Raw genomic sequence first — 17,380 nt, 5'->3', positions numbered from 1 at the left:
AATGGCTAGCGGCTAATGCTCACAAATTTACTTTGTTTAAGCTTATCTTTTTTCGGTGTAAGCGAGGTACTGGAACATGAGCACAGATGGCACGTATTTTTTTCAGATTTCGTAAACAAATTCCAGCAGAATTTCTTAGAGAAATAACTGTAGATCTATTTGAAAAAAAAGGTCTCTATTCTAAGAGGCTTTATAAAACAAAATACTTGGAGGGCTTCAGGTATTATTAAGAACATGCTGGTAACTTTTGAAAAAAAAATAATTTAAAAAAATAAGGTTTTAAAGGAATCCAAGGAAGAATCCTTGAAAAAAAAAAATGTATGAATTTCTATTCAAATTCTATTGAAATCCAAGGATAAACGTCCGTTTTTGTATAAGTACACATTTGATAGATTCGAATATGATCTTCATATTCATGGATCGTTGTACGCCTGACAACAACAAAAGTCCATTTGGAAAAAATGTTAATAATTACTACAATGTATGCTAAAGAGTAGTTCAGTTGAATCTCCTGTTAAAGAGTGTAAAGGGGGATACTTTGCAGTTCATAATTTCAATAGAGATATAGAGTACAGCGTTCCAAACTTGCTACAAACTTTATTCTTTTCGAGTTTCTTTCAATCTAAATAAATGAGGTTCGAAGAGATAATTTATTTATTGAAAAATCCAACTATCGCTAAAATTATTAATAATAACAAAGAAGAGGTGAAATTATTAGCGTTTTTTTTCTGATTTGATATACTTTTTTATATGTATGTACCTTTTTAACCACCAGCATTCTTCCGTACGATATACACAGGCATTTTGCCTTTCCTAAAGTTTCCTGTTATCAACATAATGGTAATCGAGGTGTTAATATGAATAAATAATAATTTAATCAATAAAAATATTCGTTATACGATACTGCTTCTGATGTGACAGAGAAGGGACAGATCAATGAGTCATGATCTTAAGCGCTATCCTACTCTCGAGGGTTGTTTCCTCCTGCTTCTGGTTCATCTTTTCTAGGATTAGGATTATCTTTAGTAAATGTTAAGTCAATCATCTCTGATAGAGTGCTCTAATAATAATGTTCTGCCTTCGTTTAAATACAGTTTTCTTTCTTTCGTCGACCGCCTAGATTAACAGTAGGTAATAATTGATTTTTCTTCTTTATTCTTTAAGCTTAGAAATAACAACATATAACATAAAGAGGGGAAGATAAGCGATCAATATTAGGGATATATTTTCTTTGTGAAAGCATTTTTTTGCGTTCTACTCTCTTAAATACTTTTTTTTAATATTTTGTTTCTGTTCATCTCATTTCTTCGATAAAAAGCCGTTAAAAACTAGAACGACAATCGTATTTTATTTAAAATTTGTCTCCTGTTCATATAAGGTGTAGGTTTTGATGTTTGTTTCTTATAGTTTTGTTCTTAGTAAAAGGCAACTTTTGTGAATATAGGCCGTTCCCGCTAATCTCTTGTGTGAGTGTTTGTGTTGCTTTGAAAGTGTCTCTGCTAAAATAAAGCCAACTACTTATTTTCGTCCTAAAACTGTCTTCACAGAATAAAAGTTTTCGATAAAAGATATATTTTAAGCACACGTTAAAAAAATATATTATCAAATCTGTGTCCTTTGAAAACATTCTTATGGCAATTCAACTGTTTAATACATTTTATCGATTGTTCGAGGAAATTATCGTTTCAATCTAACCATAAAACAAGTTCTTGAAGCGACAGTTATTTAAAAAATGAAGGGCAATGAGTGATCTTTGTTTTCAAAAGACTTCAACAATGACACCATATAAAATATTCGGAAAAGCGCTTTTCAAAATGGCCACCATCGGGTCGTTTGACAATTCTAGTACACTGTGAAAGACTACTTCACTGCTGTGGTAGTTTTGTTGTTCATCCATCGAATTAACATATACATTTTCAATTCCTCTAAAACACATAGTTGTTTGCTTTTAGAATATCATTGTGTTGTTTTTTTTGTTTCGTTGTAACAATAGTTTCAGTTGCTTTCGTTTGCAATTTAGAGAGAGAAATGGTTTTATTTTTTGTGTTTCGTTTTCTACAATGTGTTGTGAGTTGGGGTGTGTGAAGATTTGTGTACAATTTTGTTTAGTGAAATCCCACTGACGGGTTGGTTTTTGTTTTTTTAACATCTTACATCAGCTTCTGCTTGGCACATTCCGGACAGATGACGTCCTGTTCATCGGTGATGAATCCACGGCCAACCAGTGACGTTTTGCAAATGGCGCAGATGAAGCAATCGTTATGCCAGTGACGATCTTCGAACGAGATGAAACGGGTACCGCCGATTCCTGTAATGAGCATAAGTGGCATGTTTGAGAAAAACTTTTTCTTTCGCATTAATTCCTGATTCGGTGGAAATACATGTTGACTCAATTTTGCATTATTATGCATTGTTTTATATAAAAAAATTGGGTTTTAAGTTTGTACCACATCCCTTTATTTAAACTCAAGATCCGGGCGAATTTTGTTTTGCGCGTATTATTCGATATATTCGAACAATTTTTAATTGAAGTTTCATCGGTAGTTTAACTTTTTCTAGGACCAACCCTGTGCCAATTTTTATTACATATTATGAGCGAGGTTTTTTAAGGGATGTTGAGAATATTTTAGATTCCTCATTGAAAATTTACTCAAAAACCAAATTTTTAATAAGCTTCGAGCTCCTGAAGAATTAAAAATCGTGACGATATTGACATTGTATTGGCAAACTGCACACTAGAAAGAAAAGTTCATTCATGTTCGAAACCACTCAAATTTGTATAAAGTGAGCCGTAATTATGTTATCCGTCTTTCAATAAGTGAAATTTTAATTTTTATGGCGCAAAAAATCCTTAAAAGATTCTGTTAGTTGTAAATGATTGGACCAGAGACGAATAGAGACATAGAATCGGGTTCAGAATAGTACTGCGTTTGGTCCCTTGGTACTGCAAAAGGTACCCAAGTTCGACAGATTGCAGTATATTTTTCATGGCATTCTAGATGTTTCCCTATTACATTATATGCTTTGGTGGCCTAAAACGGGTAATGCCACACGCTGCCCCGTCCCGTAAAACAGTCCTAGCTGCAAAGCAGGACTACGAGAAAGCCAAGGCACAACTTGGCAAGGTAGAAGGCAAAAAAAACTAAGTCGTGCCAGACTGAAGTGTTTTCTTTCACAGGTAACGCGATTATATCAGATGATATTATGCGATATGCGAAGCGAAAAAGAGGGCCTTCCGAGGATGAATACATGGCGAAAAGACGCATGGTTGCTAACTGGGAGGGAGGCACCAATACTACACACGAAATATAGAACAACGTTTGTTTGAACTGCAAGATAACTCCAGCTTGCCAACAACAATCAAGGCAGGCTTGGGGAAAACCGCTAGTTTTCTTTTGTTGTGTACTTTCGATCTTTCCTGACAAACATGGAAAAAAGGCCACAGTTTTCTATGCAATTAATAATAATTTTCATTGGAAAAAGTAAAACGATGCATTTTTCAATGCTTTATATTCAATCAGTTGGAAGGTGCTCACGTGACATTACTTACATTTTGTGTATGAATTGATTTTCATTCAATTTTTGTCACTTTTGATGAAATGCGAAAATGTGTTTTAATCAGTTACGCGCTTTTTCCATGTTAGTCCAATGTTTGAGATCTGGGCTCACAGTGACAGTTCGTGACAGCGGAATCTCGGCTCACTATGACGTACAGAAATTTTGTATTGGTTTCTCCCTCCCAGGTTGCTAAGGGAAAAGTGACTTACGCGGCTGTCCTCCAGAGCGAAAAAGCTGACACGAGCCAAGTTCCGCGATCAAGAGGACATGGCAACAGTGGAGAGGCCAATACCACGTCTAAGGCCAAGGAAGCTAAGAAAAAAAAACCACGGGATAGGCCGAACTAGGCATTAGCAACCCGTGGATACAAGTCGAAAAAAAAAGATAGAAAGGAGAAAATCGGAAACGGCGACCAAGGGAATCCTAAACCTAAAACTTTAAGGGCCGATTTCTTCACCTTCGCTTAAGCCGTAAACCACGTTTACCCATACGATTAAACCAGGTTTTGATGGGATATGGCAATGTCTCACCCCTTACTACATCTTAGAGTTTTTGACATTCTTACCCCTTTTATATTTGGCCCTTCTGGCAACACTGTAAGTGTTTATGTTTTTAAAGAAGACGACAACAACAAAGTTTATTTTTAGCACTAGTGAATTCGATACCGCCATTGTATGTAAATATAGTTCGTCCTTGCTCGTAAAAGTATCGCGGCGTTTGTTCCGTTTTTTATTTAATCCTTCCGAGACCAGTACGTGTGTGTCCGCTTGTGCTCTGTGAGAACTCTGCTTGCCAACAGGTTATTGGCCCAGAGCGAAGTCCGGGAGGTGAAAATAGTGAGAAAAGTGATCCCGCGGACCGGTTTGTTTTTTCCCCGTCGTGAGTGTGCCTCTTGTGTGTGAAGATGGCTGATTTGGGCAAACTTTCGTTTGCGCGGCTGAACAACACCAACTGGCAAAGTTGGAAATTCCGTATGGAAATGTTGTTGATGCGGGAAGAACTATGGTATGTGATTACCGAAGTTAAGCCGGAGCCGGTGACTGCACAGTGGACGAAAGACGAACAAAAAGCCCGTGCAACTATCGGCTTGTGTGTGGAAGATAGCCAGTTTAGCCTGGTAAAAAGTGCCACAACCGCGAAAGAATTTTGGGACAAATTGCGCGCGTACCACGAAAAGTCGACGATGACTTCCCGAGTGTCTCTGCTGAAGAAACTGTGTTCGTTGAACTTGTGCGAGGGTGGTGATATGGAGAAACACCTCCTAGAAATTGAAGAACTCTCGCATACTCTGAGATAACGCCCTAAAAGCCATTGGTAGCCACGTGTGTAGTTCGTTGTTTCTGAGCAAATGAAAGAATAAGCATCCAAACCAACATCACGGGCAGGTAGATAATGATCCTTTCTTCCACATAGTGTTGTTAAATAACATGAAAATCCATTCAAATGCTCAGAAACAACGAGCTACACATATGGTTACCAATGGCTTTTAGGGCGAGATCAGAAGTTATGCGAGAACTGTACGATCGGTTGTCGACGACCGGTATAGACTTGGAAGAGCCACTTCGGATTGCCATGATTCTCCGAAAAGTTTGCCGGACTCCTATGGCGGGCTAGTGACAGCCTTGGAGGGTCGGCCGGATGCCGACTTAACCATGCAATTGGTGAAGTCGAAGTTGCTCGACGAATTCGAGCGAAGAAAGGAGAAGAATGGTGGTTCGCGAAGTGATGCAAGCGCGATGAAGAGTTCAACGAAGAACGGGAAGCAAAGTGGTACGGTACAGATCCGGAAGTGTTTCCACTGTGGAAAGCCGGGTCACTTTCAGCGAGATTGCCGAATACTTGCGCGGCAGAAGAAAGGTGACGAAGAACGGAAGAGGCCCGAAGAGAAGCAAAGTGCTAAGCAGGCGAAGAATACTGGCAGTGGTGTGTGTTTCATGGCCGGAAGTGTTCCACGCGGGTCGTGGTTCATAGACAGTGGGGCAAGTTGTCACATGACGTGTGATGAGAGCTTTTTCTCGACTTTGAAAAAGAAGAATGGCCCAAATGTGTTCCTGGCCGATGGAAAAATGGCTAAAACGGCCGGATACGGTGAAGGTACAGTGCTCGGTGTGAACAGCGACGGTGATGCAGTTGATGTGAAGCTTGTCGACGTTCTATACGTTCCATCGTTGACAAGTGGACTGATTTCGGTGGACAAATTGACAGCGAATGGTTTCACGGCCGTTTTCAAGGACGATGGATGTGAGATCAGTAACGCTACCGGCTCATTGACGGTAGTAGGAGAGCGTTCTGGCTGCCTATACCGGCTGAAGCTAGCAGAATCGTCGAAGAAAGTTGAAGGTAAGACACACACCCTTAATTGTCAGCATCAGTGGCACCGACGTTTCGGGCATAGGCACCCCGATGTTATTAGGCGAATTCGCGAGGAGAAGTTGGGCATCGGCATGAATGTGAGCGACTGTGGCATCCGTGAATGCTGCGAACCGTGTCTGGAGGGGAAGTTGGCGAGGAATCCGATTCCCAAGACAGCTGAGAAGAAGTCAACGCAAGTGCTGGATCTGATTTACACTGATTTGTGTGGGCCGATGCGAACAACGACGCCAGGCGGGAAGCGGTTCTTGATGAAGATGATTGATGACTTCAGCCGCTTCACCGTCGTTTACCTGCTGGAAAAGAAGTCAGAAGCACCGGAGAAAGTGAAGGAGTACGTTTGGTATGCGGAAAATCTTTTCAACCGAAAGCCGCGTATTGTCCGCTCGGATGGCGGAGGCGAGTACGCGAACAAGGAGTTGCTCGACTTCTTTGCCAAGGAGGGCATCAAAGCGCAATTCACAACAGCGTATACACCACAACAAAACGGTGTAGCCGAACGGAAAAATCGATCGCTGCAGGAGATGGCGACGACGATGCTCCTCGATGCTGGCCTACCCAAGCGATATTGGGGCGAGGCCGTGGTTACGGCTGCTTATTTACAGAACCGACTTCCGTCGCGATCCGTGGAGAAAACTCCATATGAGAGATGGTACGGGCGGCAACCTGTACTGAGTCACTTGAAAGTATACGGTTGTCCCGCCTACGTACATATACCCGACGTCAAGCGAGGTAAGTTTGACAGAAAGGCGAGGAAGTTACGGTTCGTCGGGTACTCTGATGTCCACAAGGGGTACCGATTCGTTGATACGTCGACGGATAAGGTCACCATCAGCCGTGACGCAAGATTTTTGGAGCTAAAGGATGGATCGTTTCGTGAGACGGAATTGGAGTCAACATCCGTCGAGAATTCACCGGATAGTGAGTTTGAGTGGCCTCTTCCGGTAGTGTTATCGAAGCAGCCGGCAGCTGTAGAAGAAGCTTTGGGAGAAGTTGCCGAAGACGGCGAAGAAAACGAAGAAACAGTGAGTGAAACAAGCGAGAAAGAAGACTACCACAGCATGAACGATCCCGATCCAGAAGACGATCCCCTCGCAATGAAGGAGGAGGATGAAGACGAAGAAGAGAATAGTGAAGTGGACGAAGCACATAGTGAAGAAGCGGGAAGTGAGGCTCGACAAGGTCGTCGCACCCGAGGCGTGCTACCAAGCCGGTTGTCGGATTATGTGGTAGGCGTCGTGGAGCAGGAAGCTGAAGAACCAGTGACTTTCAAGCAGGCAGTGTCCAGTCCGGACCGAGTGTTGTGGAAGGCAGCGATGGATAGTGAAATCCAGTCGCACAAGCAGAACGGGACGTGGGAGTTGGTACCTTTACCGAAAGGTAAAAGAGTTGTCGGCAGCCGTTGGGTCTACAAAGTAAAGCGGAACGAGTCCAACGAAGTAGTCCGCTACAAGGCGCGGATTGTTGCCCAGGGGTTCACGCAATGTTATGGCATCGATTACGATGAGGTGTTCGCTCCTGTGACTAAACACACCACCCTACGAGTTCTGCTGTCACTGGCTGCGAAAAAGGGAATGATGTTGAAGCACTTTGACGTGCGCACCGCTTATCTCTACGGAGACATAGATGAGGAGATTTACATGCGCCAACCACCCGGATACGAAGTTTGCGGCAAGGAGGAGGTCGTTTGCCGACTTCGTAGAAGTATTTACGGGTTGAAGCAGTCAGCCCGTTGTTGGAACCGGAAGTTAACCGGTGTTCTGACAAATCTTGGATTCCAAACAAGTTCTGCAAATCCGTGGCAACCAGAAACGGCAAGAGAGTGTACTTGATCGTGTACGTGGATGATTTCCTCGTCGGATCTGTGAGCGAAGAGGAGTTGTTTCGCGTTCGAAAACAGCTGGGTCAGCATTTCGATATAGTTGATCTAGGTGACGTTAAACACTTCCTAGGTCTGGAAGTTCAGAAGGAGAGCGACGGGTACAGTGTTAGCCTGGCTAACTACATCGACAAACTGGTTGCCAAAGTAGGTCTTTGTGATGCAAAGACGGCAAGAACGCCCATGGATCAGGGCTATCTGAAGCGAGAGGTTGAGGACAAACCGTTCGAAGATGGTACGAAGTACAGGAGTATGGTTGGTGCGCTTCTCTATGTGGCGGTGTGTGCGCGACCAGATATCTCGACGAGTGTTGGGATACTAGGAAGGAAGTTCAGCGCCCCAACAGAGGTAGACTGGACAGCTGCGAAGCGTGTGGTGCGGTACCTGAAGGGTACCAGAGATTGGAAACTGCTGCTTGGACGGAAGAAGAAGGAAGAGCTAGTGGCATTTTCTGATTCGGATTGGGCTGGAGATCAGAATACGCGTAGGTCAACAACCGACTACGTAGTGTTCTATGGAGGAGGAGCAGTTTGCTGGGTCAGTCGTCGGCAGAATTGTGTTACGCTATCGACGATGGAGGCCGAGTACGTCGCCCTGGCAGAAGCGTGCCAGGAAGTTGTGTGGCTGCGACGACTGCTTAAAGATTTCGGTGAGGAACAGTTAGAAGCTACACTGGTATACGAGGACAACCAAGGATGCCTGAGCTTCGCCCGTTCCGAAAGATCCAGCAAACGCTCGAAGCATATCGAGACCAAGCACCATTTTGTCCGAGACCTGTGCGACAAAGGCGAGGTGGTGCTTCAGTACTGCCCAACGGACCAGATGCCAGCTGACGTCCTGACGAAGCCATTGGGTTTCGTTAAACATCAACAGTTTGCCGAGCAGTTGGGTTTGGTTGATGGACGACCGAGTCGAGGTAAGGTGTCCAGCCATTGAGGAGGAGTGATGGGATATGGCAATGTCTCACCCCTTACTACATCTTAGAGTTTTTGACATTCTTACCCCTTTTATATTTGGCCCTTCTGGCAACACTGTAAGTGTTTATGTTTTTAAAGAAGACGACAACAACAAAGTTTATTTTTAGCACTAGTGAATTCGATACCGCCATTGTATGTAAATATAGTTCGTCCTTGCTCGTAAAAGTATCGCGGCGTTTGTTCCGTTTTTTATTTAATCCTTCCGAGACCAGTACGTGTGTGTCCGCTTGTGCTCTGTGAGAACTCTGCTTGCCAACAGGTTTAAGGCCTAAGCGGTGGTGAAGAAATCGCTTATAAAACGTAAAAACTTAGGCGAGGCCCTCGTTATCAAAACCGAGGAGGCGAAATACGCCGAGGCTCTGAATGCGATGCGAAGCACGGAGAAGCTATCGCCATTGGGCGCTGATGTACGGAGCATAAGGCTGACTAGGATTGGAGTAATGATTCTAGTCTTGGAGAAAGACGTCAAGCAAAAGGGTGCAGCCTATAAGCAACTAGCACAAGAAGTACTTGGTGACGAGGTTGCTGTAAGATGTAGAAGTGGCTCTTCAGTGTAAAAATCTGGATGAGGTCACCGATGCAGCGGAGGTTTCGTTTATCCTCCAAAAGTAGTGTAATATCGACGTAGCCAGTAAGGCCATCCGCCTTAGAAAGGGCCTGCAGGGCACCCAGGTGGTGGCGATAAGGCTGCCGGTTGCAGAGGCCAACAAAGCGAAGAACTTGGGCATACTCAAGGCTGGTCGATTTTCCGCTGAGCATACTACAACCTCCTAAAGTTCGCTTCAAGTGTTTCGGGAAGGGCCATAAGTCATGGAAATGCAATGATCTCAACAGAAGCAAGATGTGCAGAAAATGCGACACCGAAGACCATACGTCAAGCGATTGTAAATCGCTAAGTGCCTAATATGTGTTGACAGAGCAGACAACGGACACTCAACGGGTGGACCTAAATGTCCAGGCACAAGCGGAGTATTAAGTAAGTCAAAACAGAGGTAACACAGTTAAATTTAAACCACTGTGATGCAGCCCAGCAGCTGCTTTGGCGGTCAGTCTCGGAAACGAAGACCGACGTGGTGTTACTATCGAACCCATCCGCATACTAGCCAACAACGGGAGCTGGGTGGTGGATAGGTCTCAAGCAAAGACAAATTAAAGACCTACATGTCCCTTGCAGTTGCCCAATATTTTATGGCTCATAAGGTAATCTAGAATGCCGTGAAAAGTGTACTGCGATCTGTCAAACTTGGGTACCTTTTGCACTACCGAGGGACCAAATGCAGTACTAGAGTGGTACCCAATCTGAGCTCGAGTGGGACGGACCTGTCTCAACAGCAAGCAGCTATAAGGACAACGCCCAATCCAAGAAGTAGCCTCTATCTCAAATAACGGTTTTGCGATAGCAAAAATCAACGGCATATTCTATTGCAGCTGTTACGCGCCTCCTTGGTGGTCGATTGAGGAATTTTCCCACATGATCAACAGGATGACAGCCGAACTGGCTAATCGGCAGCCCGTAGTGATTGTCAGCTATAAAGTGGGGGCAGCGTTTATGGTAACGCCGTCACTGCACCGCCACGCTGGCAACACAAGAGAGAGAAGCGAATGTGAACGAACATTATTTTCATACCCATTAGTCTGTACCCGATATACGAAAGAATAAAGACGTTTAGAGTAAACGGTCCCGCGAGTTAAAAAGTTTTTCCCTCTATCACGATACGCATTGTCCGGAGTGTTCCGGTGTTCCGCTGGCCTGTTGGGTGTCCGTATTCGTCGGTCGGTACACTCTGTTGTCCCACAGTGATAGCTGGTGACTTTTTATGCATGGGCAGTGAAGTGAGGTAGTTGCTGCACCAACCAAAGAGGCCAACTATTGTTGGAATTCCTGGCCGCATTAAATGTAGAGCTGGCAAATGTAGGTACAGTGAGTACCGACGTGACGTTTTGTAGTCCTAACCTTTTAGGTATCATGAGCAGGCGCGTTGATGACGGTTACAATGATAGCGATCATCAATCGATTCGCTATAGTATAATACCAGGCGGCGGAAGGCAGCACGATGTAACTCGACCCAAGCCCGAGGTTGGAAAGCAGCGCGCTTCGACGGCGAAGTATTAACTGAAGTCCTGAGACGCGAACGGAACACTCTGGACCTAAACGGCGAAGAACTATTTGCTGTGATATCACAAGCGTGCCAAGAAAAACCCCTCCAACAGAGAACAGGCCGACGGTGTACTGGTGATGCGAATCAATTGCAAATATTCGAGTAATCTGCTTTCGGGCTAGACGAAGAATGCAACGCGCACGCACAGAAGCACAAAGAGAAGAACGCGGCGCAGCATTCAGAGAGGCAAAGTTAGCTCTCAAAAAGGAAACCAAGAGTCTAAAACGGACACGCTTTGATAGTGCCAACTCGAGTCCGTAAGGTGACGCCTATAGAGAAGTAATGGCTAAGACCAAAGGTTCCATGGCGTCCCAAGAGAAGTCGCTCGGACCACTACCTTGTGATGGTTAAAGTGCTCCAAAGACTTTCCGTGGTGACACAGTTACGTACCGACGCCGACCACGGTACAATCTGGAAAGACTTAAGCTACCCGAAGGCGTAACTGATTAAGTGCAAAGCCTTGAAGCAACGTTGCCGGATGAGGAAGAGCTGATCAAAGCCCCTCTTGAGGCCTGCTGGAGCAGCTCTTAACATGCAGCTCGTGCAAAAGAATCGACGGAACAGTTGGTTTGACGAGAAGAATGCATCGCGGATGATGAAGCAGCAGCAAGGTACCCGTCAAAATGAGGATTTACCATTTCTTTTCGGTTAAAAATCGCCACCTGTAAAAGTTTGCGTGCGAAGCGATGTAGCAGCTTTATCTTTAACGCGTAAGCTGTACAAGAATTTCAACGCATCCCGCAATGGCTTCGTGCAGCGAGCCGAGATTTGCAAGGATTGGGATGGGAGCATCTTGACAGACGAACTTGAGGTGATCGAAAGGTGCAGTTTGAATGAACACCTGAATTGTGCTGAGAGGTCAAGACAACGGAGGAAATGTCGACGTCAGTACAGCGATTTACGATGTTGACTATGAGCTCCGGAGGAGCTTGCGGTCAAAAAAGACTCGTCCTCGAAGCCAATGTACCATATACAAAACGCTTATTATACCGGTAGTCTGTACGGGCATGAAACGTGAACTATGCTCGTAGAGGATCGCAAGCCCTTGAGGTTTCCGAAAGCCAGGAGCTTAGGGTCATCTTTGGTGGCATGCAGGAGAACGGTGCTTGGCGGCGAAGAATGAATCTCCAGCTCATTAAATTCTACGGCGGTCTCAGTATTCAAAAGGTGGCCAAAGCTAGTAGGACACGATGGGCAGGACATGTTTCAAGAATGCCGAACAGCAACCCTGCAAAGATGGTGTTGGTACAAGGAGACGTAGAGCGTAGAGAGATAAGTAGGCGTATCAAGTGCACAACGGTTTAGCGAGTGTAGGGCAGAGACGAGCATGGAAAGATGCGACCTCTATCCGACTACATTATAAGGATTCTTCCGAAAAAGGAACACAATTAGAGGGGTCTTCATGACTCACCTGTGATTGGCTTGACACAAGCGGTGCATCTCTTGGCGAACAGTTCTCCGAAGCACTCGGCACAGTATGGCTTTTCGTCACGGCTGGTGAAGCGCTGTCCAGCCAGGGACACCTGACAGTGGGTGCAGGTGAAGCACTCACGATGCCACGGTTCGTTCTTGTAGGTCACACCGCCGCTGGTGATAATCTGTTTGGGAAATGGATGTGAGAAATGACATCAGTTAGCTTCCCTTCGTGGGTTATCGGTTGGCTGCCATGGGCTTACCTTCTTGCACTTGATGCAACGGGTTGCGTACTTTTCCTCGTAGCATCCGGCGCAGTAGATCTCCTGCTCACGGGGGATAAAGGATTTGGTACCGATGGCGGTTTTGCAGACACAGCAGCAGAAGCACTTCTCGTGCCACTGTCTGGTCTTGTATTCCATCTTTTTGGTTCCTGGGTTGGTGAGAAAAATGAAGGAAACATAGTTAATATTGATTAGAACTGAGAACAGATTATTCTACCTAAACATGATGTCACTGCGGTCGATTCGAGACGCAACCAATCAATTTTAGCTGTTGACTGATGCATACATACGAGAGACTCGAACTAATCCCTTATAGTTAAATATTTATCATTTAAAGAGTTATTTTTCAATTACTGTAAGGCGCAAACATACGCTTCTGAATGGGTTTCCATTAAGCACTTCGAAGGCGGAACCGATTGTGCGGTCACTTGAAAACCCGTTTCGATTCAGAATGTAGCAAGAAAGGGATGAGAGCAACGTGATTGAGTCAGGTCAGTGAAACGCATGACTTGCGCGCGCTTTTCCATTCCGTCATGTGGACCCGCGGTGTTCTATGAACGCACTATGGGTGATCAGATGGCCAAAACTCGAAAAATGTCTTGTCTTCTTCTTCTCTGGTGTTACGTCTCAACTAAGACAAAGCCTACTTCTCAACTTCTTATGAGCACTTCCAAAGTTATTAACTGAGAGCTTTATTTGCCTATTGACCATTTTTGCTTCCATGCCTAGCGATCCTCGAACGGCAAGATTCGAACCCACGACCCTCAGCTTGGTTTTGCTGAATAGCTGTGCGTTTACCGCTATGGCTATCTGTCTTGTCCTGATAGGTTTTTCTTGATTAACATTCCATAATAAGTACTTCTATTAAGATACTAAAGTAAGAGTTTTTCTATATGCTGACAATAACGTAATATTATAAAAACTGGAACAAGAAATACAAAAAAGAGGCAGTTTTGTCAATTTTCATATTATAGTCTGTATGCAAAAGTTTTCTTGAACATTATAAATCACCAATAAGCTCATTGTTTCGCTACAATCTCTACCTCGAATTTAAGTGAAAGTTTGTTTCAGAAAATTGTTTTTTTGAATTTGCATCACAAAACTCATAAATCTGACATAAGACGGCAAACACAAATTTGACCGCCAAACTATATGCTAAGTATCCATAGTAGAGAGGACCTATAGCATTGAACGCAGCATTGGTGAAAAGGCGAACGCAGTTCAGACGCAAGTACTTGCATATTTAGAGATGCTATTACGGCTGGAAGTATGGAATTATTATTTTTATGGGCGCTCTAAACTGTGATGCCAGACGTCCGTCCTACGCGAAGTACGGTCCGTGAAATGGACTTTGTTCGTAGAGAGGATGGATGATGATTCATGGCGATTGGCGGACTGCCTCGCTACCAAAGAAGGTCTGAAATTCACGCGAACTGTCAAATAAATAAGAAGCGTGATCTCCGGCTGGATGAAATAGCACCCAGTGGGATTACAAAGTGGCAATTTACACAACAATTCATCTCGTCTCGTCGATCGGGAATTCTCGACAAAAGCTACAAGGAGCGGTGGCGACCCTAAGATCAGATCAGCTGTTACCGCTGCAGTCGACGAGTACGGAAGAAGAGTGTTGCACATTTATAATCTTGTCTACCGCCAAGCAAATTTACGATCACTGACCCTATAAGGCGATGTTTTCACTTTCCAGTAGTGTCATGGACCATTTGGACGGACCAGCTTGGCGAGAGCTCAAAGTGTGTGGGCGTTTCTAGTAGGTGAGGTACGCTAGAGGGACGGGTGTCGTAATGGATGTTTATTACGAGCGAAGGCCATGGGCGTAGCCATGATTTTCATTAAAGAGGTTGTGTGACCACATAGGTTTTCTCGCAAAAATGATCATTATACACAACCTCTGCACCCTTTGCTCAATTTGTTGGCTGAGTAGGGTCCAATAACGATATGAAAAAAAAAGCGATTAGTAGAACTCCTATTGACCAGCAATTTTATCTAGGTTAGATATTGATACGGGATATGTGAAGGTCATACAATTTCTCTAAATATTTAAATTTTTCCAAGCATTCCTAAAACAGTTTTTCGAAGTATTCCTCCAAGGAATTGATTGCTCCATAATTTGTTTTCTTTTTCTGCGATTACTTTACAATCTTCTAGTAGTTCTGCATAACTTTTAGAAGCTCATGAATGCAAAAAGTAGGCTATGTTCCAGGGAGGACGTAATGTCAAGAAGGAGAAGAAAAAGGATGTAAAAATTCCTCCGTAACTACTCAACAGATTTTTCTTCTTACGTTCTGCTAAGTATTTTTAAAAAAGTGTCACGAAAAAAATCCAATGTTTCAACTAATTTCTTCGAATATTTTCTCAGGCTTTCTTTTCAAGGCATTATAATATTATCTAACCTTTTTCTTGAGATACTGTCAAGATATTTTTACATATTATTTCATAGATCTTTTTCAAGAATTTCTTCATTGATTCCTGATGAAATGCAATCAAACTTTTCGACCAAAGTTCTAACATTGATACCTCTGAGAAAATCTTTTAAAAAATCTTTTGATTATTCCTCCAGATTTCCATTTTGTCAAGTTTGGAGGCTTGTATCTCAACTTCCAGAGCCGAACTTCATTGTACAGAAAATTCCCAATGTTTTATCACAAATTTTTCATTTGGAAATGTTTCGAAAGCGATAAATTTTACTGAAAAAATATTTTCTTAAAACGGAAGGCTATATTGCTCTAAATATTTATATTTAAAAATTATTTCTGATACAAGTTTTTATCATTTTTGTCAAAATTTGGGGTTTGTGATAACATAGATGTTGGGTAATTTAAAGCAGTGATTTTCTAGCTTAGCAAATTTCAAGTTATTTTCAAACTATGGTTAAAATTTAAGCTGAAATTTTCAGCTCAATCAAACTATTGAGAAAAAGTCCCATTTTTGACTCATCTATACATGTTTGGCCTACTTTGTATGGAGATTTAAAAAAAGGTTAAAAATAAGTGATTTTCTTCTATAAGCCGAGATACAAGTTTCCAAATTTGGACATTTTGTATGGAAAAAACGTACAGTAGTACTGTATGATGTTCTCCACAGATTTCTTCATGAATTCTCCCAAATGACGTACAGGTATTTTCTCATGGGGTCTTCTTGGAATTCCTTCGAGTAAAGAACAAAAACTTTCCGGAAAATACTTGGATGAATCTCTCGTATTTTTTGGAAGAATTCTAGGACGACATACAATAATATATTCCTATGAAGAAATTTATCGGGAAATTTTTGAGTATTTTCTCAGAAGAGGTGTGGAAGAACATTTGAACGTATTTCGCCAGAAACTTTATAGGAATATTCTATTGTTTGAAATTTTTTCTCTGCATCCTTGATTAAATTAAAAACATATTATTTCTGAGATAGTTTCGAAGAAATGCGGAAATAACATCAAATTGAGTTTTAGAGAATTTAAGAATTTTCTGTGAAGAACCTCTCTGAGAAATCACCAAAAACATTTGCCAAAACAAATCCTATTTTTAGGAATTACCTCAAACTCAAAGTTGGAAAAAAACTTTTGGTGAACTCTTAGAAGACTTTGTGGAATGCATCCTATCTGATCTTGAAGTCAATTTTGGTAAGACTACTATAGTTTTCTTCATTGGCGTAGCTAGGATTTTTTCCTGGAGGGGTTTAGGGGGGGCCAATCATATACCGTTTTGATTCATATTACGGACAACTTTAAATTCCGGACACTCTGCTTTGTATGGGAAACATTTCACATGAAATGTTACAATTTTTGCCGTTAGGTTCTTACTTTCAAGGCTCGTTTTAACAAGCATTTTTCCATAGATATCTATGAAAATGTATAATACTCAACTTCTTTAAGCGTCTCTCTAGTGGTTTAATGATTTGAATTTTCTATTTATGATTCGTTTGACCTGTCCGGAATACGAATCGAAGTGTCCGGAATATGAGGCAAAAGTAAGGAAGCGTCCGGAATAAGAAACATGTAAAGTCCACACATTTCTATTTATTTAAAATTATTCATGTTTCGGAATCGAAATCTTCAGTCAACATTCGAAAGTTCGATAACGCGATTTGAAGGTTCGATAACGCGGAGGAATCATACGGAGTGATTTAATTTGCGTGGTTTTTTGTGAGTTATACTTCACTAAGGCCTTAAGTGTCCGAAATATGAATCAAAACGGTACTTGTTTTACAGAGGTAATGTCGGTTGCAATAATCACGATTTTCACAAATTGCGTGGTTTTAACAGATTTGTATTGATTTTAATTGTTTGTTATTTTGTTTCATTTCGCGGCACATCAGTGATGTTTGTAAATTTAAATTTACAAATTTATTCTTTTTGTTATCCAGTCAAAAATCCTTAAAAAGTTCTAGAAAAAAAAAATCACAAGGAATGTCTTTTGTGATTGTTTCACTAATTTTTCAGGTATTCCACCATATGCTTTGAAGAGATTCCTGTTAGAATTCCTACAGGATTTTCTTTGGGAATTTTTTTTTCGTAATTTTCAGTGCTGTCTTCAACAACACCTCCGATTCACGGAATTTGTTCTAGGATTTCCACAGAAAATCATTCTCAGACTTTCTGATCCTACCAGAAAATTTCTCGAAAAATCTCTATCGAATTGCTTAAAAAATCTCCTGAAGGATTCCGCCAGAGAATGCATGAGAAATTATTTCTCCTTTCTTCCATAAATTTTTCAGAACATTGTTTGAAAA

The 17,380-nt window shown here is 42.4% G+C and overlaps 1 protein-coding gene across 4 annotated transcripts in view; it reads right to left on the bottom strand.

Annotated features, from left to right (window-relative positions):
• Positions 1–636: 636 nt before the first annotated feature.
• LOC5573016 (four and a half LIM domains protein 2) overlaps positions 637–17,380 on the bottom strand; it is a 245,164-nt gene continuing 228,420 nt past the window's right edge. For all 4 annotated transcript variants that reach the window (XM_021843544.1, XM_021843545.1, XM_001654295.2 and 1 more), the window contains 3 exons: positions 12,620–12,789; positions 12,355–12,541; positions 637–2,308 (listed from right to left, as the gene is read on the bottom strand). In XM_021843544.1, coding sequence (XP_021699236.1) covers positions 2,151–2,308; positions 12,355–12,541; positions 12,620–12,789 — 515 coding nt within the window. In that variant the 3' untranslated portion in view covers positions 637–2,150. The remainder of the gene's footprint in view (positions 2,309–12,354; positions 12,542–12,619; positions 12,790–17,380) is intronic.

Source organism: Aedes aegypti, chromosome 2 (assembly GCF_002204515.2).
Source record: "Aedes aegypti strain LVP_AGWG chromosome 2, AaegL5.0 Primary Assembly, whole genome shotgun sequence".
Taxonomy (NCBI): Eukaryota; Metazoa; Arthropoda; class Insecta; order Diptera; family Culicidae; genus Aedes; species Aedes aegypti.
Note: the sequence above shows the minus strand (reverse complement) of the source record. Positions and strands in the feature narration are given on the sequence as shown.